This window comes from Aspergillus novofumigatus, assembly GCF_002847465.1.
Source record: "Aspergillus novofumigatus IBT 16806 chromosome Unknown P174scaffold_6, whole genome shotgun sequence".
Classification (NCBI taxonomy): Eukaryota; Fungi; Ascomycota; class Eurotiomycetes; order Eurotiales; family Aspergillaceae; genus Aspergillus; species Aspergillus novofumigatus.
The window spans coordinates 223,779-250,799 of record NW_020194279.1 but is presented as its reverse complement, the minus strand read 5'-3'; the positions used below and the strand labels follow the sequence as shown (position 1 = coordinate 250,799).

At 48.6% G+C, this 27,021-nt stretch overlaps 9 protein-coding genes across 9 annotated transcripts; 5 read left to right on the top strand and 4 right to left on the bottom strand.

Annotated features, from left to right (window-relative positions):
* Nucleotides 1–2,208: 2,208 nt before the first annotated feature.
* On the top strand, nucleotides 2,209–6,956 carry P174DRAFT_461979 (WD40 repeat-like protein; the record flags this gene model as incomplete). The annotated part of the gene is made up of 11 exons (XM_024830072.1): nucleotides 2,209–2,742; nucleotides 2,866–3,059; nucleotides 3,147–3,276; nucleotides 3,387–3,933; nucleotides 4,120–4,352; nucleotides 4,627–4,845; nucleotides 4,966–5,220; nucleotides 5,605–5,736; nucleotides 5,761–6,228; nucleotides 6,250–6,630; nucleotides 6,909–6,956. The coding sequence occupies 11 exons, from the start codon at nucleotides 2,209–2,211 to the stop codon at nucleotides 6,954–6,956; spliced, it is 3,141 nt and encodes a 1,046-aa protein (XP_024679995.1).
* A 921-nt stretch (nucleotides 6,957–7,877) lies between these two features.
* Nucleotides 7,878–9,185, bottom strand: P174DRAFT_513912 (aromatic alcohol reductase). Its single transcript, XM_024832033.1, has 4 exons — nucleotides 9,039–9,185; nucleotides 8,749–8,984; nucleotides 8,350–8,696; nucleotides 7,878–8,289 (listed from the first exon to the last, which is right to left on the bottom strand). The coding sequence occupies exons 1-4, from the start codon at nucleotides 9,141–9,143 to the stop codon at nucleotides 8,039–8,041; spliced, it is 939 nt and encodes a 312-aa protein (XP_024679994.1). The 5' UTR covers nucleotides 9,144–9,185; the 3' UTR covers nucleotides 7,878–8,038.
* Nucleotides 9,186–9,654: 469 nt separating this feature from the next.
* On the top strand, nucleotides 9,655–11,014 carry P174DRAFT_513911 (uncharacterized protein; the record flags this gene model as incomplete). Its single annotated transcript, XM_024832032.1, has 4 exons — nucleotides 9,655–9,882; nucleotides 9,911–10,158; nucleotides 10,208–10,505; nucleotides 10,541–11,014. The coding sequence occupies exons 1-4, from the start codon at nucleotides 9,862–9,864 to the stop codon at nucleotides 11,012–11,014; spliced, it is 1,041 nt and encodes a 346-aa protein (XP_024679993.1). The 5' UTR covers nucleotides 9,655–9,861.
* A 1,259-nt stretch (nucleotides 11,015–12,273) lies between these two features.
* Nucleotides 12,274–13,221, top strand: P174DRAFT_422566 (fungal specific transcription factor domain-containing protein; the record flags this gene model as incomplete). Its single annotated transcript, XM_024825057.1, has 2 exons — nucleotides 12,274–12,398; nucleotides 12,456–13,221. 2 exons carry the CDS (start codon nucleotides 12,274–12,276, stop codon nucleotides 13,219–13,221), a joined length of 891 nt encoding a protein of 296 aa, XP_024679992.1.
* Nucleotides 13,222–14,735: 1,514 nt separating this feature from the next.
* Nucleotides 14,736–16,351, bottom strand: P174DRAFT_461976 (MFS transporter; the record flags this gene model as incomplete). The annotated part of the gene is given in 6 exon segments (XM_024830071.1): nucleotides 14,736–15,245; nucleotides 15,265–15,369; nucleotides 15,467–15,919; nucleotides 15,976–16,090; nucleotides 16,152–16,214; nucleotides 16,272–16,351. The coding sequence occupies 6 exon segments, from the start codon at nucleotides 16,349–16,351 to the stop codon at nucleotides 14,736–14,738; spliced, it is 1,326 nt and encodes a 441-aa protein (XP_024679991.1).
* Nucleotides 16,352–17,394: 1,043 nt separating this feature from the next.
* Nucleotides 17,395–18,330, bottom strand: P174DRAFT_513910 (uncharacterized protein; the record flags this gene model as incomplete). The annotated part of the gene is made up of 3 exons (XM_024832031.1): nucleotides 17,395–17,870; nucleotides 17,947–18,121; nucleotides 18,232–18,330. 3 exons carry the CDS (start codon nucleotides 18,328–18,330, stop codon nucleotides 17,545–17,547), a joined length of 600 nt encoding a protein of 199 aa, XP_024679990.1. The 3' UTR covers nucleotides 17,395–17,544.
* An 828-nt stretch (nucleotides 18,331–19,158) lies between these two features.
* On the bottom strand, nucleotides 19,159–20,093 carry P174DRAFT_452729 (cupin domain-containing protein; the record flags this gene model as incomplete). The annotated part of the gene is made up of 4 exons (XM_024829104.1): nucleotides 19,159–19,485; nucleotides 19,556–19,574; nucleotides 19,767–19,960; nucleotides 20,040–20,093. 4 exons carry the CDS (start codon nucleotides 20,091–20,093, stop codon nucleotides 19,411–19,413), a joined length of 342 nt encoding a protein of 113 aa, XP_024679989.1. The 3' UTR covers nucleotides 19,159–19,410.
* An 801-nt stretch (nucleotides 20,094–20,894) lies between these two features.
* On the top strand, nucleotides 20,895–21,335 carry P174DRAFT_373726 (uncharacterized protein; the record flags this gene model as incomplete). Its single annotated transcript, XM_024822524.1, has 2 exons — nucleotides 20,895–21,224; nucleotides 21,249–21,335. Coding segments are annotated over 2 exons (417 nt in total), but the record flags the coding sequence as incomplete, so codon positions are not given.
* A 3,128-nt stretch (nucleotides 21,336–24,463) lies between these two features.
* P174DRAFT_432848 (uncharacterized protein) lies at nucleotides 24,464–26,052 on the top strand (the record flags this gene model as incomplete). Its single annotated transcript, XM_024825776.1, has 3 exons — nucleotides 24,464–24,552; nucleotides 24,623–25,618; nucleotides 25,683–26,052. The coding sequence occupies 3 exons, from the start codon at nucleotides 24,464–24,466 to the stop codon at nucleotides 26,050–26,052; spliced, it is 1,455 nt and encodes a 484-aa protein (XP_024679987.1).
* Between the last annotated feature and the right edge of the window lie 969 nt (nucleotides 26,053–27,021).

Genomic DNA, 27,021 nt, shown 5'->3' with positions numbered 1-27,021 from the left:
CATGTACGGATGGCCTGCATTCTCCCACTTCACTAGTAGACCTGAAGTTAGGCGTTCGAGTGTGTAATGGACTAAAAGTTCCTATAGAGCATCATGAGAAAGCTTGCAGGGTACAATGCATCATCCAAAGCATTTCAGATCCGAAAACATAGTTGACATTATTGTTTCCGACAGGGCCAGGCGTAACCAAAGAGGAGTCAAGTACTGGTTTAGACGAAAGGCGGTCGGCCTGCTGCCTCCGACAGCTTGCATCTTGGACCCAGAACAATTCTTCCTAGATAAGGTGGGCTGAATAGTGCGATGGTGCCCGTTTTGCGGCGATCTCTGGCCTGGATCTTGGCAGCGATAGATGTGATCAAAAGTAGGATAGTGCAACAGGAGAGCCCTGGAAGAGGACACGTCAGCAGAACAGGGGTTGGGCGGGGTTCACTGGGTGAAGAATATTGGGGTTCAGGTGAGCTTCAGGTGAACAGGGTGAAGAGAGTGAAGGTAAGGCGGCGAGGGCGCTAAACCCAACGAATCAAAAAAATTGGGTGAACTCCAACATACAACAGCTGGGATTCGCTGGTGGTCACCCAACCAACTACTAACCGGCCGGCGTGTGGCTTCAACGCGGTCAATACCCGGGTGGGTGCCCTCGGGTGATGGGGGGTGATGCCGCTTGAATAAGGTGGTGATTAGCGTGGGTGCAGTGTAGTGAGGTGATGATGGCTGGAGAATACATCACCAGCCTGGAGCATACATCACCTGGAGGGGACAAATTCACCTAAGGAGGGGCGTTGATCCAAGAGGCGCTAAGCTAGGCAACTTAATTGGAGGAGAGTCTAGACTATAAGACTCTAAGTGCATAGCCACAGCCTTTCCTTCTTTTGGAAAATGGGCTAAGGCTTGGGCTGGGGCACCCTCTTGAGGGATCCTGCTTATCTTTATGCTGAAGTGTATCTGTGCCTCAAGCTCACCCACTCCGGCGCGGGTTGTGGGTGCGCCTGAGGCACAAGTACATCGTAGTTTAGATGTTGTATGTTTTTATTAATTTATTTTTGCGCTGTTGGGCTTAGCGCCCTCGCCGCCCTATCTTCACCCTGTTCACCCCCTTCGCCCTTCACCTGATTGTCCTGAATTTGTCCAGAAGCTCACCTGAAGCTGACCCTGAATTTCCTCAATAACCCCCGCACACCCCTTGTGGCCTTCTGGCAGTCCCTGTATGCTTCTGATGGCTGCCATTATTCCTAAGAATCAACAGTGTTAATTACAGCTGATTTTCTCCTTGCTGTTTTAAGGGAGCGAAGCTGCGGCAAAGTCGGCCCACTGCAGATAGTGGTGCATGTGCCTCGTTCGAATTGCCTAGTGACGTTCTACTTCCCTGCGCAGCCTTCCTATCCTCTACAAAACTGGAAGAGCCCGAAACCATCTATTCGTCTAGCTTCAGTCTACCTCTAAGCATTCCAGCACCCTCGCATCCGTTGTGCAATATCTCATATCCAAAAGGACACTGCTCGCTCAGCGGAGCTCTTACCAAGCAATGAGCGGCAAACGATCAGTTAAGAGTCGTTGGAAACAGGTCTTTAAGAGGGATTCTGCGAAGGAAAAGGAGTCAAATAATTTTGCAGAATACAAGCCTGCAGATGTGCCTGCAAATCCAGCTGGTATGGCAAACTACCAGACAATCCCTGTGACTATTGACGCCTTCTAGGCCATGTCTCCTACTCTAACAGTGTTGGAGTGCCGACCTTTACAGTCTCAATGGATAAACAGTCAACCGCAAATCGTTCCACCTTGGTCCCTGCTCCTTCCGAGAAGATATGCCTAACAGGGACGAAGAATAAAAAGAATAGGGCTACAGGAGTGTCTGAAACAGCTGGCGTGGCTGCCCCGAATCCGATCCAGAAGCAAGCCACAGATATAATAGTCACTGAAAACTCTCCTACTTCTCTCTGGGACGAAGCATATGACTCTTTAAAACAGGAACGACCTGAGCTTCTGTCCGCATATGAGGATCTTTTGTCCAGAGTACTCATCAACGGTATGTTTAATTATCATGAAGCTGTTCCTCAACAGCGCTGACGCTGCAATATAGCCGAGGCAAACTCCCAATCCATCCCAAACCAGCAAGGAGACGCCATCAATGTCAGAAATCAAATCCCTCAGCACAATGCGGCTGCGCGTCGAGAGAAACTAAAACTGATAGCGGAACTAGGCTTCAAACACATGGAAGACAACAAAAACAAATTAACAATTCTAGGCCATGTAGTCGAAGTCCAGAACAGGGTAGGCAAGATTGGTGAGGCTGTGGATTTGGCCCAAGACTACATCAAAGATGCGATCAAGGATGTGCCATATGCGCCAGCAGTGATGGCAGGGATCTCACTCATCCTCCCACTCCTGAAGAACCCGGCCGCTATCGACGCTGCTAACAGGGAGGGGCTTACATATGTCACATCGCAGATGCACTACTACATTGAGATGGAATCACTCCTCTTACCCAGCGACTTGGAGCCTGGCTTAAAGGCTGATTTGATGAAGCGTGTTTTGGACCTATACAAGCTCATCATTAACTTCCAGGTGCAGAGCGTCATACGGTTCTATCGCAACCAGACCAAAAATTATTTCAGGAGCGTCATTAACTACGACAACTGGAGTGATCAATTGAAACTCCTGAAGGAGGAAGAGACAAGACTGGCGGAGAAGTTTGAAAGAGCTTTATCCGCTACAGGTGTTCAGCAACTGAAGAAGCTGGCCAAGGTCGCAGAAGGATCGCGCGAGGCCTTAAGTAATATTCTCTATAATATCCAGCAGCTTGTTGACATATCTCAAAGCCAAAAAGCTATACTAGAAAGGACTGAGCAACGTTTGTCCAATGCCAAGGACCGGCGGTGCCGAGACGCTCTCCAAGCCACTGATCCTAGCCTTAACAAAGCCCGAATCGAAGACGACAAGGGTGGTCTTCTCAGAGACTCATACTGCTGGGTGTTGGACCATGTTGGTTTTCAGAGATGGAGGGACAGGAGAGGCAGCCAGCTTCTCTGGATCAAGGGTGATCCTAGCAAGGGAAAGACAATGTTGCTCTGCGGGATCATTGATAAGCTATCTAAGACAGCCATGCATGACACCAACATCTCATACTTTTTCTGTCAAGCAACTAACAGTCACCTCAATAATGCTACAGCAGTCTTGCGGGGACTCATATATATGCTCGTGCAACAACAACCTGCATTCATCAGACACATCAGCGACGTCTCCTTTGAGGGAGAGAATGCTTGGTTCACATTACTTCGAGTCTTCACCAATATTCTTGAGGACTCGCATTTGCAAAGCACTTACCTGATCATTGATGCGCTTAACGAATGCCTACAGACTTGAGCCGACTCCTTCATCTTCTAGTGCAGAAGTCAACAGCTTATTCACACGTTCAATGGGTTGTGTCTAGCCGCAGTTGGCCGAACATTAAGAATGGCCTCAATGGTACGAATCAAATAGAATTAAATCTTGAGTTAAACAAGGACACTATGTCGGCTGCTATCAACTCATTTATTCAGCATAAGTTAAATGAGCTAGCAGATAAGAACAAGTACAGCCCTGAAGTACGGCATGCCGTCCAACACCATTTGGAGTCAAAGGCAAATGGCACTTTCCTCTGGGTAGCTCTGGCTTGCAGGGGACTCACTACCGTCCCAAAGAGACATGTTCTAAAGAAGTTAAAAGAGTTCCCTGCTGGCCTTGATAAGCTTTATAAACGCATGTGGGAACAAATGAGCGAGTCTGATGATGCCCAACTCTGCAGGTCTCTTCTCAGTATCATGACAACCAGCTACCGTCCTATCACATTGGATGAATTAACATCTTGTATCGACTTACCCAAGGATTTCCCAGACGACCAGGAATCTCTGTCAGAAGTTATAGGCCTTTGTGCTTCTTTCCTGACACTCCGAGGACGTACAATCTCCTTGGTTCATCAGTCAGCTAAGGACTTCCTCCTGCGAGAAGCATTCAATGAGATCTTTCCTGAGGGAGCGGACACTATCCACTATTCTATTTTCTCAAAATCACTGCAAGCTATTGCCAGGACACTGCATCGCGACATCTACAGCCTAGTTGCCCCCGGCTATCCAATTGACCAAGTCAAGAAGCCAGACCAGGATCCGCTAGCTGCTACACAGTACGCGTGTGTCTACTGGGTTGATCACCTAAGCGAGTGCTCTCCTAGCAAGAACACAAACAAAGACCTGCAGGAGAGCGGCTCAATCGGTAATTTCTTGCAGCAAGACTATCTTCACTGGCTTGAAGCTCTTAGCCTGTCAAAAAGCTTATCAAACGGAGTAACTTCAATACTGAGGCTTGAGCGTTTGCTAAAGGTTTGTTTCATCAACAATGCGGTAACAGAACTGTATTGACATGGTTATCTAGAGAACAACTGAGAACTCGCCACTAACTAATAGACTTCAAGATGCACGACGATTTGTCCTATACTACAAAACAGTAATTGAGAATTACCCTCTTCAAGTATACACTGCAGCACTCATATTTAGCCCAGCCAGCAGCATAACAAGGAATCAATTTGGGAATTTGGAATCGGCCTGGCTAATCCGAAAACCAACTACAGAAGAGAGTTAGAGTGGATGCCTACAGGTACTGGAGGGCCATAGCAATGAGGTCATGTCTGCTACCTTCTCCCATGATTCCAAGCTGCTCGCCTCAGCCTCAAAAGATAACACTATCAAGGTGTGGGATGCCAGCAACAGCCAGTGCATCCAAACCCTTAAGGGCCACAGTGATTTAATTTACTCAGTTATCTTCTCCCATGATTCCAAGCTCCTCGCCTCAGCCTCAAAAGATAACACTATCAAGGTGTGGGATGCCAGCAGCAACGGCCAGTGTATCTAAACCTTTAAGGGTCATAGTGGCTGGGTCTATGCAGTCACCTTCTCCCATAATTCAGAGCTCCTTGCCTCAGCCTCAGATAATGAGACTGTCAAGGTATGGGATGCCAGCAATGGCCAGTGCATTCAAACCCTCCAGGGGCACAGTGGCTCAGTTTACTCAGTCACAATCTCCTATAGTTCCATGTTCCTTGCCTCAGCATCATTCAACAAGACCATGAGGGTGTGGGATGTCAGCAACGGCCAATGTATCCAGACACTAAAGGGCCATAGTAGCTCAGTCTACTCAGTCACCTTCTCTGATAACTCGAAGCTCCTCGCCTCAGCATCATTCGATGAGACTGTGAGGGTGTGGGACGCTAGCAACGGCCAATGTATCCAGATACTTGAGGGCCATAGCACCTCAGTACACTCAGTTGCCTTTTCACATGGTTCCAAACTCCTCGCCTCCGCCTCAGCTGATGGGACCATCAAGGTTTGGGATGCCAGCAATGGTCAACACCTCCAGACACTTGAGGGCCATAGTGGCTTGATCCACTCAGTCACCTTCTCCCATGATTCCCTGCTCCTTGCCTCCGCCTCAAGCGATGAGACTATCAAGGTGTGGGATGTAAGTAACAGCTGGAGCCTTCAGATATTTGAAGCTCATAGCAGCTGGGTCCACTCAGTTACCTTCTCGCATGATTCCAAGCTCATCGCCTCAGCCTCACTCGATGGAACTATTAAGCTGTGGGATGCAAGTAATAGCAAATGCCTACAGACACTCAAAGACCATAGCGGCTGGAGCTACGCAATCTTCTCACCTGACTCAAAACTCCTTGCCACAGTCTCATACGATGACACCACTAGTGTGTGGGATGTCAGTAACAGCCAATGCATCTAGATACTTAAGGGCCATACTGGTCCAATCAACTCCATCACCTTTTCCCATGATTCAAAACTCCTCGCCTCAGCCTCATATGATGAGACCATCAAGGTGTGGGATATAAGCAATGGCAGATGCCTCCAAACCTTTAATGGTCACAGTATGTATGTTAGCTCAGTTACTTTCTCCCATGATTCAAAGCTCCTTGCCTCAGCCTCATATGATGAGACCATCAAGGTGTGGGATATAAGCAATGGCAGATGCCTCCAAACCTTTAATGGTCACAGTATGTATGTTAGCTCAGTTACTTTCTCCCATGATTCAAAGCTCCTTGCCTCAGCCTCAGGTGATGAGACTGTTAAGGTCTGGGATGCCAGCAACAGCCAGTGCCGGACGCTCAAGGGCCATAGTGGCTGGGTCTATGCAGTCACCTTCTCCCATAATTCAAAACTCCTTGCCTCAGCCTCAGATGATGAGACTATTAAAGTATGGAATATCAACGGCCAGTGCCTCCAAACACTTAAGGGCCATAGCAGCTCAGTCCGCTCAGTCATCTTCTCTAATGACTCGAAGCTCCTCGCCTCAGGCTCATACGATAAAACTATCAAAGTGTGGGAGGTCAGTAGCGGACAATGCCTAAAGACCCTTAAGGTTGACAGAATCGCCTATCTGAAGTCATTCAACATGCCTAACTCTTACCTTGAGACTGATAATGGTACCATTTATTTTTTGAATTTGGACGCAGGACCGACAGAAACCGATCCAGAAGTGGTGCGCTCTCAACGATATGGCGTGGTCGATCACACATGGATCACTTGGAACTCGAAGAATCTGCTATGGTTACCACCAGAGTACCGGCCACGTACTTTCGCTGTGTCTCAGTCGACAGTATGTCTTGGTTGTACGTCTGGGCGGGCGCTGCTATTCACCTTTGATACCCAGAGAGTATCCCATGTGCACAAGCACATGGTCCATTTTAGATGAAGCGCATCTTACGCAATGTCATCTTCACACTCCTCTACTATCATATCTCCTTGCAAAAAGGCAGGGTTGAGAGCATTAGTAAGATTGTAGAATGTTGCATTACTCCTCACGTGCATACTATTAGTTTTGGATTTTGTAGGCTTGGGGAATGTTAATTTTTAGTTTAGGTACTAGTGATATAGGTGAGGACTTTATTACTTTTCATTACCCCTCTAGATAACGGCTCATGATGTTTATATCCTAGGGGCTAATTGTTACTGTTCCACAGGCTACATGTGCCGAATCATGGCACTGACTGAAACTGGCCAGGTAGCTCTCCTCAATATACTTTCGTCAACGGTGACTGCGAGGAGATAGAAACGTGAGTGTCTAAAAGTAAACGTGTTTGTAGATACTCGGACAAAATGCTCCTGTCGGCAGGGAAATATACAACAGAGTGGAACGGGACAGGGGATAATAACCATACAGAGAAAGTGGACTCATCAGAAGAGCCCATCACGGAAAAAAATCCGTTTGAAATAAAACCATGGGAAGCTCGCCCTATGCTGGGACGGGCCTTCGCACCTAGCTTGGATGGCTTTCCCCACAATTCACTCGCCCGTGACTTCTCACTTTTCTCAACCTCTGCTTCAATTGCAGGCAATATTATGATGGATGTTGCCGGGCAATAAGAACAGAGATGTAATAAGCCAGTAGACTAAAATACGTTGAGGAAGCAGAGAACGAAAGAGACAATCGCTCCAATATACCGCAAATGTCACCCAGCAAAGACATGTACATGGTTGGGTCGAGATGACCGGGTATTCATCATATATATTGATACCGGGTGGAATCTTCCCGTCGAAACCCGGTCATTTCTCTACAGAACTCCTATAGAGTCCCTTTGACCAATGCCACATGGAAAGCGGTTATTTGGCTGGTAATAGGTTCTTAAATACCCTGAATTTGGTAGATGTGTTTACAATTTCGGGATCTAGCTAACCGACGTATGGATTTGGCCGTATAGCTAACCATGCACCGCTGGTGTCATCATCGGCGAAGCATTATCAGAATAATTTACTAGATCTACAGCTGCAGGATGTCTCAGTTATGCTAATTAATCTCAAGGGAGCGTTAAGGTGGTCAGAAGCTTGCCAACCGTAGGTAGTCTTGATATAGCCGGGCAACTTACTGCTTTTGCAGTACATATATAGCGCAGAGTAGTGTTTTTGGTTTTCATCGATGTGAATCTCAATCTCTTTGTTCGCCAAAGTTGAGTTTGTTGAATTCCATAGACACGTAATCCATTTTTCAATCTCCCAACTTAAATGGTCTAAGCTTTCCAAGCTTGCTGCAGCAGTTCAGCCATAGGACGGGGTTTAATCTCCGGGAAGCGTTTGTTGAGTGTATCCTCCTCGGGCAGGTTGAAGGCTCCTGCCTCAGTCCATTGGCCGAATACAGCCAAGATATATTGAAGCTGCTCCTTAGGAAGGAAAGGATACACTGGAGGATGCGACGGAAGTTCGGTCACTTGGAAAGTCTTCAGTTTCTCCTCGCTGTCGTATTTAACGTCAAACTTGGTACCTAGAGGTTCTATGTCAGAACGGGTCAAAATCTAGGCAGAGCTCTGCATATGCAACAAACCTTTGGCAGCCTCAGCAAGAGAGACAAAGTCGTTCCAAGTTAACTTATCGCCGATGATGATGCTTCTCTCATTCCACTTGTCCTCGCCAACGAGGGCGGCCACATACTGGGCAACATCGAATGTGTGTGTGAATGCCACAGGTGTGTTACCAGATCCAGGAATGGCCGCAGTATTGTTTGCGATGTCGACAGCGAAGACAAAAGGCTGCAGGTAGCTCTTCACTTTAGGAAGGCCATAATAGTCCATGAAGAATCCGTTTGAAATCAGGGTGTACTCCAGATCGGAAGACTTCAACTTTTCCGCTGCCAGTATTTTACCCTTGATAGGTGGAAATACTGCGGCATGACTGTGCAGGGTCAGCAGCGGTAACGAGAAAGCGAATCTGTTATGACACTTACGCTTCGTTATACATGATACCGAAGTCACTAGGAATAAAACGCTTGGTGATTGGTGATTTGATAGCTGCGTCAATGAGGTTGAGCTGAGATTCAGTTGCCGAAGCATCGGAAATAGGAACAGAGGAGATGACCGTGTCTATTCTGTTATCCTCCAACACCTTCCTCAGCGACTCAACATTCGAATAGTCGACCGGGATTATGGGGACGCGCAGCGTTTGAGACAACTGATCGTTTGCCTGATCAGATGGTCAGCTGGTGTACAGAGCTATTACATTGCAAGAGTCACGTACACTTCTCGCCAAAACAGAGACTGTATGGCTGGTCTTGCTCTTCAAGGCTTCAACAATCGCCCGGCCTACTTTACCGGTTCCACCAGAGACAGCAACAATGGCCATTTCGTTCCTTTGATTGAATAAAGTCTTCGTTAAGTCACTTTGTTTCAAGGGATGGATATCTTGATCCCATTATATCATGGCAGGTAGGGAGAGTGTAATTTATAATTTCCGGATCCCCAAGCCAAGCCACTGCTTCGCCAACTTGGATGAGGCAATTAGTTCATAATCAGGATAATGCTTCCAACTATTCAAGTGAACCACGGTGGAACGGGTTCTCGATTGCTTTACTTCCAATTGGTTCACCATGAATATTTTAATAAATCCATGAGTAGATTACAAAGATAGGCCCGAGAATGACGTTCTTGATTGGCGATTTCTGTACCAGCCAGCGGCCGCCGGTACTCTGGCGGCCGCCATTGCTGACGAGCCCGCGGCCGGTGGGGTGGGCATGATTATGGCAGCGAGCGGGAAGGGCCCGCGTGGTCGGGAATCCGTCAATTTGGCAAGGGGCATGCAAGTCTAAAATGCTCGACCAAGCCCGTACGTCGCAGACTTTTTTGAGGGCTATCAGATACAAATCGCCACCTCGCCATTTCTTGATACTTATATATTATAGTGGGTAATCGAACTTGCAAGAACCCAATCCACTTGATTTACGCTGCCCGTCCTATTTGCTCTCCTGTCTAGAAAGGCCGTTTGCCTGACAACGTGAGGACGACGACCTTCCCCGACTGTCCGGGAAGTGCTATCTTACAGCGTCCTTCTACCGGTACTCAAGATGACTGCACCTTCCGCAATTGTCATCTGTTGGAGGATCCTTTGGGGAGATAGGTGTGGCTCAGGCGCTGCTGAAGGATCTACCCTCGATCAAGGTCGTCCTCGTCAACCCATCCAAGAAAGCGTTTTTCAACATTGCTGCTTCACGCATATTTGCCGACTCGAACGCGTTCAAACCTGATCAGTACTTCTTGAGTATCGAAGACTCCTTCAAGAAATACGACTCGAGTGCATTCGAGCTGATAGAATGTCGTGTCGGCGCAGTCGATGCAGCCGGCAAGGCAGTTACAATCGAAGAGTCAGGCAGGCCTCTTCGTTATGACTAACCTTCTTATCGCATCCGGCAGTACAACCGCATCCGCACTTGGCAGGGAAAGCGCGGTGGTGCCCTTCAAGCCACCAAACACAGGCGACATGGAGCTCATGGTTCAAAAGGCACAAGAAGACATTGCAGACGCACAGACCATACTTATAGCCGGTGGTGGCCCCGTTGGAGTCGAGTTTGCAGGTGAGCTTTGGGAAGCCTTCCAGGGTAGGACTGGAGGCAAAATTACTCTGGTTAGCCAGTCAAGCCGCCTTCTCCCCATGCTGAAGGAATCCGCCTGCAGGACAGCACAGGACCTGTTGCAGAAGAACAATATATCAGTGCTCACTGACGAAGGGTAGTACGTGCGATGCAGGATAACTCGACTAAGAAATGGAGTGCTGTTCTTGACGATGGCCATGAGATCATCTGCGACATGTTCATCTCGACTACCGGCGTCCTACCAAATAACTCCTTCATACCTACAGAATACCTTACTGAGGATGCATGGGTTAAAGTCGACGCAGAATTTCGAGTGATAGGCGGCACCGGTGATCCTGATCGCTATATCTACGCCATAGGAGACATTACGGCTCACGCAGACCGGCTGGCGTCGAAAATCCCAAAACAAATCCCGGTTGTCACATCCAATATTAAGGCTGACGTTGTCGGTCACGGAGCGCGAGCAAAATATAAGACAAAGGGTTCCTTGATGATGATGGTCCCCATTGGTGGTTCCGGTGGTACGGGACAGCTCTTCAGTTGGGTCCCATGGAGCTGGTTTGTCAGGAAGATGAAGGGAAAAGATTACTTTATCAGTCAAGCCACGCGCCTCATGGGTGTCAAGTAGGAATCCAATGTTGGCCCACAGCCTTCACCAAAGGCCAGTTTAGCAGCTGTGTGTATAATGATATCCAATTGTATTGTTTACCGCAACCTTGCTCATTGCGATAAAATATAAAGCGACCCCCTTATAAGTACTTACACGGTATTAGTACTTGTCGTGGAACGAGGCTCGATGAAGTAGACATTAGAGCTTCTGTCAGATTCGCTAGATGAAAAGAGATGATTTCTTGTGTGTTCCATCATGTGTTGTGTTTATTGTTCTGTCAGCCATATCTTACCGCTATCGAATCCGGAGAGTATCGGATATCGATATTTAGCTGAATTCTGGCTGGGCCAATCACATCGCTGGATGCTAGCATGGATTCAACTCGCCGAATTGAGAAGATTTTACAGAGTTTTCAGTTAGTCGATTATAAGTAGTTAGTTAGATATCTAGATTGCCAGAAATCAGACCTTCATTCATCCCGAATCATACTGTTTACTAGCGATTACCATAGATTCGCTATCAATGGGGATCGGTTGACAGTTATGAGCCCAGTTTGATTGACTGCTATCAGATACTACACCTATGAGGCAACGCCTACCCCATTCCAAGGCCTTGACTGCTTTGGAAGGGAGTGAAGCCATTTGCAACAGGTATCTCAGCGCCCCAGCAAGCTGATATGCCAGACTATTTGATCACCACTGATTCCGTGCCCACTCAGAGGGTCCCAATCATTCTGGATTGGCCAGACGATTGGTGGGCATGGATTGGATACATTTAAATGCTCACTGAGCAGAAACAGGTCTGGAAATACATTGATCCAGATGAACAGATGATCGCCATTGAGAAGCTGGTAGAACTAATCATGCCGCAGCCAGCGAAGCCTATTAATAAGATGACTTCAGACGAATAATCTGCCTGGCAGGAGATCTCCAGGCACTACGATTGTGAGGAGAGAAAGTTTGATAAAGATGCAAACGGCCTAAGTGTAGTATGGCAAGCGACTCGGTGGACTATCTGAACTTCGGCATTGCTCTGTATTAGCCATCCACCCACACATAAATTGCCAGGTAAGGGCTTCAGGCATTCAGGCCATCTTCGGATGTTTCCATTGATTGAACCACATATCCACTACACCTTCGTTTGCCGCGCCAAACGGCCATCACGTGAGAGATGGTACGGGTCACGTGGGAACTTTAGGGTCCCAAAAGTTGCTTTCGTACCGTTAACTAGGTGTTCTTGTCCACTTAGTCAGTTACCATTCGTCCCACCCCTCCATTATGGCCACGAGTTTCAGCTCTGATAATCATGCAGTGGGCCAATTTGCATCCCGAATATGCGTCCAATGCAAATCTAGCAAGAAGAAGTGTGACAAGACTCTACCTACCTGCAATCGCTGTTCCAGGTATTTGTCACCGCCCGGTTTCTAAGGAGGCATTTCCACGAAACTGATCATATCTAGGCTTTGCCTCCCTTGCACATATGATGATGCAGCGGAAACGGGAACAAAAGATTTCACTGCTCAACTCCAAGCCATCTTCGACAGGCTGGAGAGGCTCGAGTCACGGGTTCTTGCGTCCGAGGCGGAGCGACCTTCTGGGGATCCTGACCAACCCTCTCACCTAAACATCGAGACAAATGAAACCAACGGATCAAATTGGCAGTTGAAACCCGGTCTGCTTCAGCCGTCTTACTTGGGGCTTATCGTAGCAATGAATCTGTCCAAGACTCTAGAGGATAGAGGCACCTCGGTGCGGGCAGTGGGCGAGAAATATCTCGACTTAATACACGACCACCTGCCGGCTATGTCCCGAGAAAGACTCGAGTGGCGAATCCAAGAATCCGAAAGGCTCGAACGGAATGGCCCTTTCTTAATCTTCATTACGAGTATTCTTTTACTAACAGAGGCGGCGGCGGATAGTTTCGTTACCTCCAGCACGTCATCTCCTCCAGAGTTGTACCGGGTCTGCAAATACACCCACTCCTTATTTGTATCACTAAAGGAACCGTGCATCGAGCTGATTCAATCGGGGGTATTGATTGCGCTGTACGAATATGCTCAATGTATGGAAGATCAAGCTTATCTCACAATTGGCACTTGCGCCAGAATGGCAAATGCCATTGGACTATACTCAGCTGCATCCGATATTTCTCGGACATCAGAAATGACGAACGATCTAGAGGAGAAGATGAATATTCTCCTTGGAATCTACATTGTTGACAGGTAGGACTCCATTTGCGCCATGCGTTTCGTGGGACCCTCGTTCGTTAATACCATGGAATTATGCCAGACATATCAAAATGACTTTGAAGGTGTCCATGAAACCTATAATCTACGACTATTCTCCGGTTCTGAAGTTTGACGTTGCAGGTCTGACCCTCACGTAATAGCGTTTGAATTTGCCGAACTGAACTCCTTCAGAACATAGCCACGTTCCCTTAAAGTGCGAAGCGGATGCATGTGATATTTTGGACCGCCTACAAACGACTCTATGCATTAATACAACTGCCGGTATATCAAGTTTGTGTGGCGATGCACGAGTGAGCCAGGTCGAAACCCTGGAAACTGAGCTCCAAAGCCTATTGGTTGAATGTTCGGGTCACCAAAATGATCCTCTGTGGCACAGAGCCATTGCTACAGCCTTCGCGTAAGATTCGTATGCTCTTACAGACTTTGCAGTGTGGCTAAATGACCCGGCTTTGTCCATCAGGGCGAAGTTATGCATACACACCTATTACCGGCTGCACAGGACAAGCCAAGGTGTCGTTGAAAACCTCGAACAACGGCGTCAGGCCAGCTTAGAGCTACTCGGTTTGCTGATGGCTATATCAAGTAGCCAGTTGGATCGGCATACCTCAGATACAGTGATCCCTTTACCTTTCCCCATGATAGTCCTTTTCCTGGTGTTGGACGCCATGAAATCATTACATACAGCGGGGAGCGATACGTACTTACTCCGGGAGCGACAAACTTTCATAGATATACTTCAGTTCTTAAGTAGGCGATGGAGACTGGCAGGTAAGTAATAAAAGCTTCTATTTAGAATCATATCAGGACTGACAATTTTTATAGGACGCCTCCTTGAAGTCTTGAAGCAAGCATAGTCGATTCTACCAGGCGACAGTTTTTTCTTTTCAGGCTGAAGGCCATCTTACGTGGTTTACAGCAACTATACGCTATTTCGGACTATAGCTTTTCTTGTGTAGCTTTCAAATTGTGCAGCTAAGGTCCGAATCCAACTTTCAATCACCAATGCCTATACAGAAGTAGTGCTAAACACGAGCGGCCGCTGACGGCCGCGCCGTTGCTGCGATGACATTGTGATTTTAAAGCAATCTATTCCGAGAGGAATATCGCGCGGACGAGACCAGTTTTCTGACTGCAAAGAAGTGAAACAGACCGCCCTAAAGCAAGAGGAGCCTAATTATGCATAACTTGGCCGTCCTAGCGGGCCAGCCAAGATACCCCTGGCGTGTAACAACTCCTATGATCTGATCATACGTTAGGTCTCCCACCCTGGGCGAGGATTACGTAATGCAGATGCGGGCAGAGGAGTATAGGCCTCACCTTCTGCTCCGACAACCAGCAGTGTATAAGCACCTTGTCTTATAACTATTGACGGAAGTGACACTCAACTTCTAATATTCACTAGTGTCCTCCCACCCTATCAACGCGGAAGATCTATATTCTATCGGCTCTGAATAATACTGTGGACAGTAGTGCCATACTTGCTTTCGTCCTTCAACCCAAGGTAATAGGAAACTTCTTCCGGACAAGCCCTCCATATCGGTAAATGAGCGCTGGTGCTGGGATCAGCCCGAGCGACAAAAGCCCTAGCAGTGAGTTTCCCCAACCTAGGCCCAACGTCGAGCACATACTTGGTCCTGCAAGAGGCAGGAAGGCTCCAAATAGGCATCGAAGCGTGGTCAGACCAGCCACAGCTGAAGCCGCATATGCCCCGCCAACATCAATGAAGTATGTCTGAATCGGTAAGAAGATCCCCATCATTCCAAACGCAAAAGGAGCCAGACCGATTAGTGGCGCAATCCAGTGTACGTGCTTATCCGCTGTCCAGCCGTACCAGAAGAAACTGACTGGTATCAAGAAAGCGAAAATGACACTGCTGGCCAGACGCATCTCCGGCTCGTAAACGTTGTTGTTGGCCTTCGTGAGGCGGACTACTGTCGCATCTGACGTTTTCGCAACGACAATGAGCCCGAGCAGAAACCCCACCCCCCATTCCAAGATAGGCTGGGCCACAGGGCTCCACCGGCCAATGATACACCCCCTCGTACAAAGAGGTCAAGGTCGTGAAGAGAAGATATAGCATGCCAAAGACGAAGGACATATAGACGGCAAGCAACAAGAGAATGGGCTACCCAAATAACATCCGCAAAGGGCGGAAAATGCCCCGCACCAATACTGAGCATTTTCTTTCCTTGAGTGGGTGACGACTAACGTCGTAGGCACACTGGAGTTCCGGGCGACTCAGTTCTTCGTAGCTTTTCAGTCTTTCGGCGGATGAGGACAACTGGATTCGTCTCTGAGTTCAAGACAACATTGCCTAAAGTAACGACACCACAGGCACAGAGGAGAACCCAGTATACCCATCTCCAGCCAGCACGCTCAGCGATGAAACCTCCGATGATTGGCCCAATCACGGGCCCAAACAGCGGCCCGATGGAAAACACCGCATTTGCACGGCGGCGCTGAGCGATGGGGAAAAGATCAGAAATGATTCCTCCTCCAATTGTTAGGCATGCTGAGCCGCCTACTCTAGCCAGGAATCTAAAGCCAATCAATGCGCCCACGCTCGGAGTGAGAGCACAGCCTATCTGCCATGCCGTCAAGAAGATATTAGCAGCATTCAACACTGGTTGACGGCCGTTTATTTCGCTTAACGGGGATAAAACAAGAGGCCCAACCTGCCCAGTCCGCGAATTAGTGCGTCACGAGTAAACATGGCAATTGCTGACCATACCGAAAAGCCAAGGACAAAGATGCTAACGACGAGAGAGCTGAGAATACTCGGCGTATTATGGAACTCCTGGTTCATCAGAGGAACACCGGGAGCGTTGATAGAGGATGCTAAAGGACTTTCGCACATACTAGTCAGTTCAGATCCAGGTCTGATTACTGCTTTCGAGGGCCACTTACCTTAGAAACGTAATGCTACTCACAAAGGATAAGAGTAGCCATTTCCGCGAGGGCGCAAAATTCCTGGTAATTTCCAATAAGCGAGGGTAGCGACAACTAGCAAACTTAAGTGCGCAGGACCTTGGGTTCCGAGAATCGCCTGGTCCATCCCACCCCACTACACCTATTGAAAGATCGGTGAACGCATTTGTCTCATCCATTCCGTTACTATCCGGATCATCAGGGTGTACGTCACCCAAAGAGGGCGCCCGATCAACTGTGAACGACTCTTTTGGCGCATTGATATCATTCTGTGCCTAGGGAAGCTTCAATATCAGTCCAGCTCAAAGAGGGAGGTCAGTCTGCCGTACACTGTCGCGGGGCATCCTGGTATCTGTGTTCTGCGTTCTGCGTTCTGATTCTGTATCCGGGAGGGTAAGCGATAGTGAAGGGAGACCGTGACCTCAGGGTGAATATGCATTTTATATAGGAGAGTGAAACCTGGATCGACGTACCGCAAGTTCCCCAACTAGATATGGTCTAGATCCTCGTAACAGCCGGACTACAATCGAATGAGGAGAGTGAGCCCGATCTGCTGTCAAGATTCAACTTCTCACCAGGAGGACCGAAGTAGATCGCAGTGTATAATGGATTCATTTCCTTTGGCCACTTCGACTTTCAATTTCTGATCAGCATCTCGGTATTCCGAAGTCCGCTTTTATAGTTCACATTCGATATGTTCGGAGTATGATCGTCTAACAATGCACATCCTAGTTAAGCGAATTAGGTGAAGTACAACTAAGGTATAATAAACATTCCTACCACCGTCCCTATTCCGGAGTCGCACCGGCCGCGAGAGAAAGAAACCCAAATACTTTGGATTTTCTAGCCACCGCGAGGAGACAACGGTTCGATGGATCTCTTGTTCAACCATCGTCGGGCTACACAAATGAATAGCGGTCGTCCGCTTAACTTCAATAAGGGTATGTGACGCTCCGACTGCTTCACGGCCGAATTAACCTGTCGACTCACTTGAGCAACGAGGTCTGCATCGCCATGGAGAATTACAACCAAAAATAGCAGTCGGACATCAGGTGTCGTATTTACCTAACCGAGCGCCGGGAGCCGCAGTAAATGCAGACTGCAATCTGCCACACTCGGGTGGATGTTTAATTAGAGAGAAATTGTGTTTTCCGCCCCTCTATAGGTACACGTGGAACGATAAGAGCAAGGAATCGCCATGAAATCGTTTCCATGCCCTGATCAGCAGCAGAAAGCAGTTACAACAATCATCCGTACGTCGCTTCGATAATTGACCACTTGACCGTTTCATTGCCCCCGGCCCCTACTCCGAATTCCTCACTTAATGGGTGGTGGTGAGGTCACTAACAGCAGGAAGCTGCCCAATCCACATTCATTGCCCTTGCTCCACTGTATCAACCAGCCATCGTGCGAGTCCGCTCCGATTCGTCCAGTACTTCCAGCCTTTGTCCCCAACGTAGCCAACATAGGTGGAATGTACGCGGTCCATTGCCCAGCTTTCATTATCAGCGTTGCCAGGTATGGCCGTGATACGGAAAAGAGTCCAGTCTAGCTCTTGAGCTTCTTCACGGAAGACCCGCGCAATGGTTTGCATGCATTGATATGCACTGGGTGCGAGCAATTGAACGATTCGTTGTATGAAGATATTGACAAGCATGCTGAAATTGTCTCTGGGATCAGCGACGGCTGGAGTGCACACTGCAAGGGATAATGTGAGTGATTTGTCCAAGTCGAATACTAGGAATATCCTGAAGCAAGGCAATATAGTACGTACTGCCCAGGATGCGCTTGACGTTGTGCTCCCGCATTAGTGGAAACATCGACGAATAGTAATCGGGATATGGCATAGGCCCCCGCATGTCATTGGGGCCGAGGAGGGATACAATGATATATGCTCTAGCAATCACTTCGCTTAACGACGCAGTATCCTCCATTGTACCCTGAACAACCTTGGAACCTATTTGTCAGTCGAGCTGAACTCGCACTCCAAGGCCGGGTAGATATCTCACATGAAGAAAGTGGCTACTCAATCTTGTGGTATCTTGGATGGCGTCCGGACATAGGCAATTGTTGGATGTTTGCGGTGCAGCAGCTCACGTAGCAGGACAATCCCGGCAGGGCCTGTAGCGCAGAGGACGAGGACTTTGTCTCCAGCCATTCTCCTCTGCTTATGGAACAGCTGATACGTGAAAACTCATAACGATCTTTGTTACTGACAAACCACTAGCATATACACATTGCTCTGAAGCTTTTTAAGCAAACAGGGCCTGCAGGGACAGAAATCCGAATCTGGATTGCTCCCAGCCCTTCACATAATCAAGATTATTAACTAGTTAGTTAATCAGCTAACTACTCAACTACTTGTTGCGGGTCCGATTGGTAAGCTGATTACCCTATTCTCCAGTCAATCTCTGGCAACTTTCGTGCTCTGGTCCCCCCTGCATTTGATACAACGGGCAAGCTCAACATTGAAAATTTGCCAAATCACGTAACCACGATATCACTCGCCGCAAGTGGCGCGGCCGCCGGCGGCCGCTCGTTATTAGCATTAGTCATGGAAGGTCATCGGTGATGGGAATACGGAGCTCCGACCTTAGCTGCATAATATACATAATATACGAAGTGCAGAGGGTCCATCCATGTCTTAATTGCTTTACTGCTCCTTCCCTTCTATGCACCACTTCCCATTGCACCATGATGGCAGCGGAGTTTTCTAGCGTCACCCACAACAGTAATCCTACCAGACAAGGACTCCCGGACAAGTTCCCTCCACCGAAGGGTTGTGGGAGCAGAGTGGGGTGTAAACTTTTTCCACGCGTAGACATACTCTTTATCATGGGTCAAGGAAAGCCCTGCTCTACCAGAGGTTGCAAATTAATACTGAGGGCCCCTTGGAAGACTTTCCACAGACAATCCGTATAATCCCATGGTACTCACCCCACTCCCGCCCACTCCCGCCCTCCCCCCGGAACATCGGGAAAGATTACATTAGTGCAGACGGCATTGCCTCATCTGCACCAGCTTATATGTTTCTGACCTCGAAATATTCACATTAGTGACCTGATCATGTATTTCCCCTTAATGTCTCCCCCACCCCCTCTCTTTTCTTTACCCACACAGTTGAGGTACTCCCACGATTAATACAAGCTTCTTTATAGTGCATGCTGGTATTACGAGGAACAAACAAGCCAGTTCTCAAGTTTCCTCTTGTGGAAAGAAGAGGTAAAGCTCAACTGGTTCACTGGGCCTTGTCGAACGACTTAGGCGCCGGGTCACAGAATAGTTTCGCTATAACTCCGAAAATCAAGACCAACTGCATGCGAATCAACAAATAACTAAGTTAACATGTGGCCAGAAACCACACCTGAATAATTATGACGTACCAGTTGGTCAAAGACTTTGCTGTTCAAATGCGTCAGATGGGGATATGCGTTACCGTCCTAAAGACTTCTCCAAAAATGCCGAAAGCCTGGGTAGCCATCCCCTCTGAACAGGTCATAAAAGAGGCTTATTAGAGTTAGCGTGAAAGCATTAAGATCGAATAGTTTTATATATGTAGATATACTCCGATGTATCAGTGACATGCTGACTTACAGGACTTTCCAATCACCGGGTGGCAGATTCCTCTCCTCGAAAACACAAGACTCGCCCGGGAAGCCGTGGAAGCCGTGGAGATGATGCAGACGAGGGATTATCAGAGGCGGATCACCGGCCTTCACGATCATATCCTTACCGTCCAGTGTGGCGGTTATCCTACCTTCCACAACTGTGATGTATTCGTCGTGATGCTGGACAAAAATTAATGTTACCGTCAAGCCACAAAGACATGGAGAGAAAGTAGACAGAAGGTATATAAGTGCAACCGACCTTGTGCCAGTGGACAGGAATGTTGAAGGGTTTTCTACGCCGTCGTAAATGCATTTTGTCATGTATCTATCGTCGCTTGAATCGGCAGTCTCCTTCAATAATCCCAACCAAGCACACTTCCGATGGTAGTCAGTTCCGATTTCGCGGTTGCTGAGTCTTCAGTATGTCCGTGATTTCGCCACTACGGCTTTTGAGAACGCTCCGCAGAGTAATAAGACGGCGATCCAAAACTCCCCAGTAATACTGTAAGAGAAAACAAATTGACTTACCTCTTCCATCATGATCCTAGTGATGAGAACCTGTCCTGTAGCCATAGCCTTTTTTTGCAAACTTCACTAGTATTCAAGGTCTTGTAACCCGTATATGACAGTGAGTCAGTGACACGACAGAATGTGTGATAATAATAAGTAAACCGCCTTAGGAACAGCTAGGTATTTGTATATGAATAGACGACTCACCCGTCCTGGCCCCAAAACCCAAAGCATTGTCTACTTGATCGAGCCTCGATTCACAACACGTGGTACACCCTATCCAGAACATTGGTCGGATGAGATAAAGCTTGACTCCATCCCGAAGAGGGAACACGCTTTAACCATGTATTATACGGGCAGCCTATGTCAAAATGGCAAATATGGAGACTGCGTTCGATTCCGATCAAGGTAGGCTTGGAAATGAATCCCATGAGAATCGGCTCCCCAAGCTTGTCCTCGAGCCCAATGGTACCTGCCCTCTGGTTTCATATATGTACAACAAGAAGGGGGCAGAGTTCCTAGCCAAAGGCAGCGGCTTCGAGACGCGAACAACGCTCGAGGAAAAAGGGCTAGCCTATCAGAGCCAGGGTAGAGTATCGATAACTACATGCTACTCTGCGATGAGATAGAACAGGATCATCTTGACTTCATGCACGCTCTATTCAAAATTGCGCTGTGCTCAGCCAGAGTAATTCACGTCCCTCATACCTTCAACGGTCGCTTCCTTGATCTGGGGTTCGGGACAGGAGTCTGGGCGATCGAAATGGAGAAAGCTTATCCAAATGCCTATGTTCTCGGGGTCGACATGTCGGCAATTCAGCCACATTTTCGTCCGCTAAATTGTGTCTTCGAAGTTCCATTTGACCATGAGCTTCCCTGGTTGATAGGTGAAGGGCGGTGGGATGTTATACACATGCAGATAGAATGCGGCAGCGTCACTAACTGACCAGGACTTTAGATAAGAATATTTGGCCATCTACGTTGCGATATTTGGTTTGAACAACTGGAGGTAAATTTCGAGCCTCGTTGCAATGATCGACCATAGGCGGCACCTAGTACAACGAACTTCCGACGGACAGACGGTCAGACAGGTTGACAGTGTTTGACGCAGCCCTTCTTCAATATCCTCAGCTAACTCTCAGAAACTCCCAGTCCGTGCCCTTAGGCAGGTTAACAGGCGTGTCTGCTGTTTATACGGAAAGTCCTGAAGAAGGGTAACCGTATGCGCGTGACCGTCGACAGGCGGAACGCCGGCGTGAGAGGCCGGCTGAAACTCTAGCGAGACAAACGGACCAGTGGCTGTTGCTGCGCCAACTGTATGTACGGCTGCAGGTCCACTGGCGCTGGCCTGCTGTGTCCCACAATGGGCTGTGCCGAGTAGAACGCGTGGGTGATAGGGGTGGAGGTCGGCAGGTAGTAGGGCTGCTGGGAGAGCAGAGACTGGCCATGGGGAACACCGGTGGCGCAAGGCTGGTAGGACCGGTCAGGGGATATGTCTTCGGACGGGTTGTAGTCCATGGCTCCGGGGGGGAGGGCGATTCTGGTGTCTGGTGAGGGTTGTTTTGCGGCAGAAGCTGGCAGGGTTACTGGTCAGTGGGGAGATGTTCCCAAGTTTGACGCAGGGTTGTCTACCATCGCTGGCACACAGGCTCCTGGCAGATGTAGGGCCGACGGCCCGTGTGGATCCCCCGATGGCGAGCCAGGGTGACTGTTGATCTAATCAGCCTCTCCACCGCTTGGTCTAGGTCTGCTGTGGTGAGAATTGTAGGTATGGGTGTCGTCTGGGACTGAATGTCTTGACTAATATTCTCCCAGTTCGCCCGGTCTAATACATCCTCTTTGGATGTGTTGTTTTGTTTTGCCCAGGTTGTAGGGCCCGCTCTGAGAGGGGTACCACGATGGTCGGACCTATAGTTGTCGTGGTATAGTTGGCATCGGATAAGTCTCGCAGGATCGTCGGTCACGGTGAGGTCTATAGTGGATGATTGTCCTGGATTTTGTACAGCCTAATATGTCGGTGTACCCGTTGGCAAGCACCACTGGAGTCGATGCATCTGGAAGAGATTGACGAGCTCGTCTGCATGTTCGATTAGGCTGGGAGCCACCGGCTGGGAGCTACCGGCTGGTGGATCCATGCTGAATGATGGCAATTGAAGTCACCCGCTAGGATAAGTTTCGTCGTTCTGTCTGTCCTATTCGAATGCTCCTCGGCAGTCGTCCGGATTTCCTCGTATCTGTTGGGCACTGTGTTTTTGTGGGTTGGTTGGAGTATGGCGACAGGCGGGATGTAGATCGAGAAGATGAGGTATTGGACGTCTGCGGTCCAAATTTTGACCGCTACCAGATCTGGGTGGTTGCAGCGGATCTGGCGATGCGATGATGTTGATATCCGTTTATTCACTTAAAGGAGACTGCGAAACCGCTTAGCTTCCTCTGTCTGGGTAGGGCGGTAGAGCCGCCATGCGCTGTGGTTGACGTGGGTGCGATACGCGGAAATTGGGGGCTCCTGAATTAAGAGGAGGTCGAGATTTGTCGTTTGGTGGTCATCTATGAGGGTTTCCATTCCTGCCCCAGATTTCATGATGTTCAACTGTAGCATCCAGAGGTCATGAGGGTCACTGGAGACACCGCGGATTGAAGAGCTTTCGGGACCTCCGATCTCCAGTAGGATGTTCTTCGTTGCAGTTTGAACAACGGGGCCTCACCCTGGGGAAACAGTGGCGTTGGTCATGCGAGGCGGCACAGTATCTGCAGCGGACCAGTTCCTTAAATGACCAGGCGAGATGGCCAAATCGTTGACAGAGCCGGCACGTCTTGGTGCATTGATGTGTCTGATGATCAGAACCCGACCATGTATTGCGTTTGCGGTCGTGACACGGAGTCGTTTCGTGTCTCGGCCTCAATCACATTACCAATCTACCCTGTAGCACCTGCTCCGCTACCTAAAGGCATCCCAGAATGTCTCCATCTCATATCGAAAAGGAGACCTGATCGGCTATACGGATGCTGATTTCGGTGGATCGGTCGTGACTGACAGGGCATCATCTACATCAGGGTATGTCCTTAAGCTCGGGGGGAGGAGCCATCTCCTGGTCGTCCAAGAAACGGAGGGAAATCGCCACGTCCACTACTCATGCGGAGTACATCAGCCAATATAATGCCATTCTACATCTACAGTGGCTGCGCATCTTTCTGAATGGAACCAATCTGTATCGGTCACCGGTCACCCATATTACGGCGGACAATCAATCGGCAATTGTCTTGTCTCGGAACAAAGAGTTTCCATAAACGAACCAAACATTTCAACGTCGAGTTTCACTACCAGCGATCTGTACTGGATGCTGGAGAGATCATCGTTCAGTATGTCCCGACCAAGCAGCAAGCTGCGGATGGCCTTACCAATCATTTGGGTCCTAAGAAATTCGCAAGCGCCCGTCAGCTAATCGGTCTGACAAGTATTGCTGAAGGTCCAATACAGGAACTGTAACCGCACAGGGCCGCTCTTTCCACTTGTTCTTCCGAGCAGGGTTATAGTGGTTTTATGGAGGCCTAGTCGATTCTCGCCAGTGCAGTATCACCGTGCAAGCACGGCAATCCTGAGGAGGAATGTTGTGAATCGAGGCTCGATCAAGTAAACAATAGAGCCTCGTATACGGAATTTTATTCCGTATTGAATCAGACTGATTTCCAATCAATCTGATGTACATATTGTATTTAGTCTCTCACGTTTCCAGATACGAAGAAGAACGGTCAATCTTCCTCCGAATCACAACACACAACACTGTTAGAGTCGAGACAAGACTGGCAGGACAGTAGCACCCAAGGTGAATGGCCCTTTCGTTAGAGGAGGCCCACATGTTGAAAGGTTGTTAAAATCTAATTCGCCACTTGGAACTATCAACGGCTCACTAGGTGCGACGGAAAGGCGCACAAAGTGGACGTCTTTGGCGTTTGCCTGAAACAGACGCGCAGCACGGTGCAAATAATCGTAATCCCCTCTCAGCGAGCTATGCTTCAGAAGTGGGCCCCGGATTAACACTCCTCCGCACCCTTCGGCTGGCACCGGTTAGTGAGCAGGACTGATGACGTTCTCTTTGCCTTGCTTTTAAACCCTCGAGGCATCATCCTGGCCCAATCTGGGGCCGAGAACAGCCTATTTTCAAACCCAGAGGTATGCCGGCGAGAAAAGAAGCACGAAACGCGTGTTTGCCATGCTCATTAAGGAAGCGCCGATGTGATCGGGTCATGCCAGCTTGTGGCTGGTGTGTGGAGTAAGGCATACACCCCGACTCAGATTACTCTCTATCGACAACGTCTATTAATATTTTGAAGGCGAAATATCCCCTGTAATTATTCTGATCAATATCTACCTGGTCCAAACCAGATCTTCCAGTTGCTCGTTCAGCCATGCCACGCCGCCGGACCCAACGGGGTACGCAACACCGATCTCGACTATTTACTGACTGCACATCTTTTCGATACACTTCAGAAATTGACACTTGATCTGGGAGACATTGTCGAATGTTTTCTGCTGTTCGTTCAGCCCTGGATTCCATTAGCTCATCCGCAGACTCTGCGACGAAAAGCTTTGTCGTTGCGCGGGGATCCTTCGGCCGAGCTGGCAGCCTTTCTCCTCCACATCCTGCTTGTTAATCCGCCCACCTCGCTTCCTTCTTTGCGACCTGTTTTACCCGTACTGTATGAAGAATGCAAGTCTCTATTTTATCTTCTGCAAGCTCGCCGTCCAGACCGCCTACTCACTATCCAATCTGGTCTCTTGCTCGCCGTTTATGAACAAGGCAATTGCGGCTCCTCTGATGCATATATCAGCCTTGCAGCTTGTGCCGGCCTGGCACATGTCATGGGACTTGGTCAGTCTTTTGAGCGTACGAGCTTAGCCACTGATGAGGGCAGCGAAGACCGGGAGCGAGCGTGGTGGGCTCTCTATTACCTCGATAGACTCAACTATTTCTCCGACGAGAAATTAGCTCGCATGCTCCTCCTTCGGGATCCGATGGGGGGCACTCTCCCCAGAGGCGGGCCCTTATTCGGCTGTCGCGACGCATGGGCAAGGTCTGCACTATCAACCGTCCCACCAGTGCCTGGCGAGGATTTAATGGCTGCTGGCACTTTCGGAGAATTTATCCAGGCCATGCATCTCGTGGAATGTGTCCTACAGCTGACGAGAGAACCTTCCGTCCACCCCGGAACACTTGTGGATCAGGAATCCTGGAAGCTTGATATGCTCATCCAGCAAAAGATCCATAACAGTCTAGCCTATTGCCAACCCCTGCATCACCAGTATATGGTGGTCGCGATATACCTCATGTGAGCGAGACTTTGCCTTGATACATGCACTTTGCGTCCATCTGGACAACTGACTTCGACCTAGGGCCCACATTGAATTGCATGAGAAAAGGCTAGTGTCCTTCAACCGTCAAGGGGACCCTCTCTCTGTCCGGGAGTCTTCAATAGCCGCTCTCGAAATGGCTCTAAGTATTATTGGGGAACTCATGACAGTGGACCATGTCTTTAAGATTCTCGAAATTGAGAGGCTACCAGTGCTGGCTGTTGTTTTGTTCGAGAAGATGGCATCCATGGCAATTTTATTGCAATCGTGGCACGGCCGTAACATGGAAGATGAAGTGCAAGCATTGCAAAAGGGAATGGAGAGAGCGAGCAACAGATGGAAAGTTATAGGTGGGTGGCTTATATTGTGTTTCCCTGAGCCCCAATCCCAACAGCTCAACGGTCACAGGTAGAACCGCATCACGTCTTCGTGCTCGTGGAGCTCCTCATGAGAGGCAACAAGGTTCTTTCTAATGAACCATTGTCACAAGGAAAGTTTCCGATAATCCTATCTTCAGGTAATCAGAAATACCCCTCCTCAGTGTGCGGTTTAAGATGGTAGACTTTGACTCAAGGCCACGGGAGGAATTCTGGAATCAAAGCAGCAACATCCTCTATGCCGTATAATTGTCACTACAGAAGCCCCATATCCAAATCATCGGAAACTTTGAGTCTTACTGGCGATAAAGGCACGTGCCTTCTAGCATATTATTACATTTCGTGTCCTGCCAATCTCCAGAGAGGTTTATACGTCTGTCCAGAAACAGCCTGTCCTGGCCTTTTTTTTTATGAAGGGGAAAATCCATCGTCACCTGTCTATTGGTCTGTTTAACGGGCTTCTATGAGCCATTTACCAACAAACGAGCGAAGGAACCCTAAAGGCATATGTACCCTAGCTATATACGATCTGAGTGTTATAATTCTAGGCCTTCTAAATAAGGTGCGCACGAAATAACGTTATGTTGATGAAATGTATATTGCTCGTTGGGCGTCCCATATATCTTCCTAATGCATTAGAGCACAGGCTGAGAACTATGGCATTATAGAATCTCTTTGGGAAACACAGCAAACGTTACGATGAAAATTGACCGGATGATATTGATAACAGACCCGTTACAATTGACTAGTTATGTTAAAAATTCCAATCATACATTTTGTTCTCACAGTTGGGCCAGCAATTGAGGTTAAGATCCCATCACAGCTCAAAGGCACCTTGCCCCAACTTAGGTGCTGAATGTGCCCTGAATATTTGGTACGTGAACGATCAACGACGGGATCTGGTGGACATTGATGGGAGTAACCTAGTGTACGACTCCAGAGTCCCCCCCCCCCCCCCTTTTCAAGTAATATTTTGCGGGGTTAAAAGGGTGGCTCGACGGATT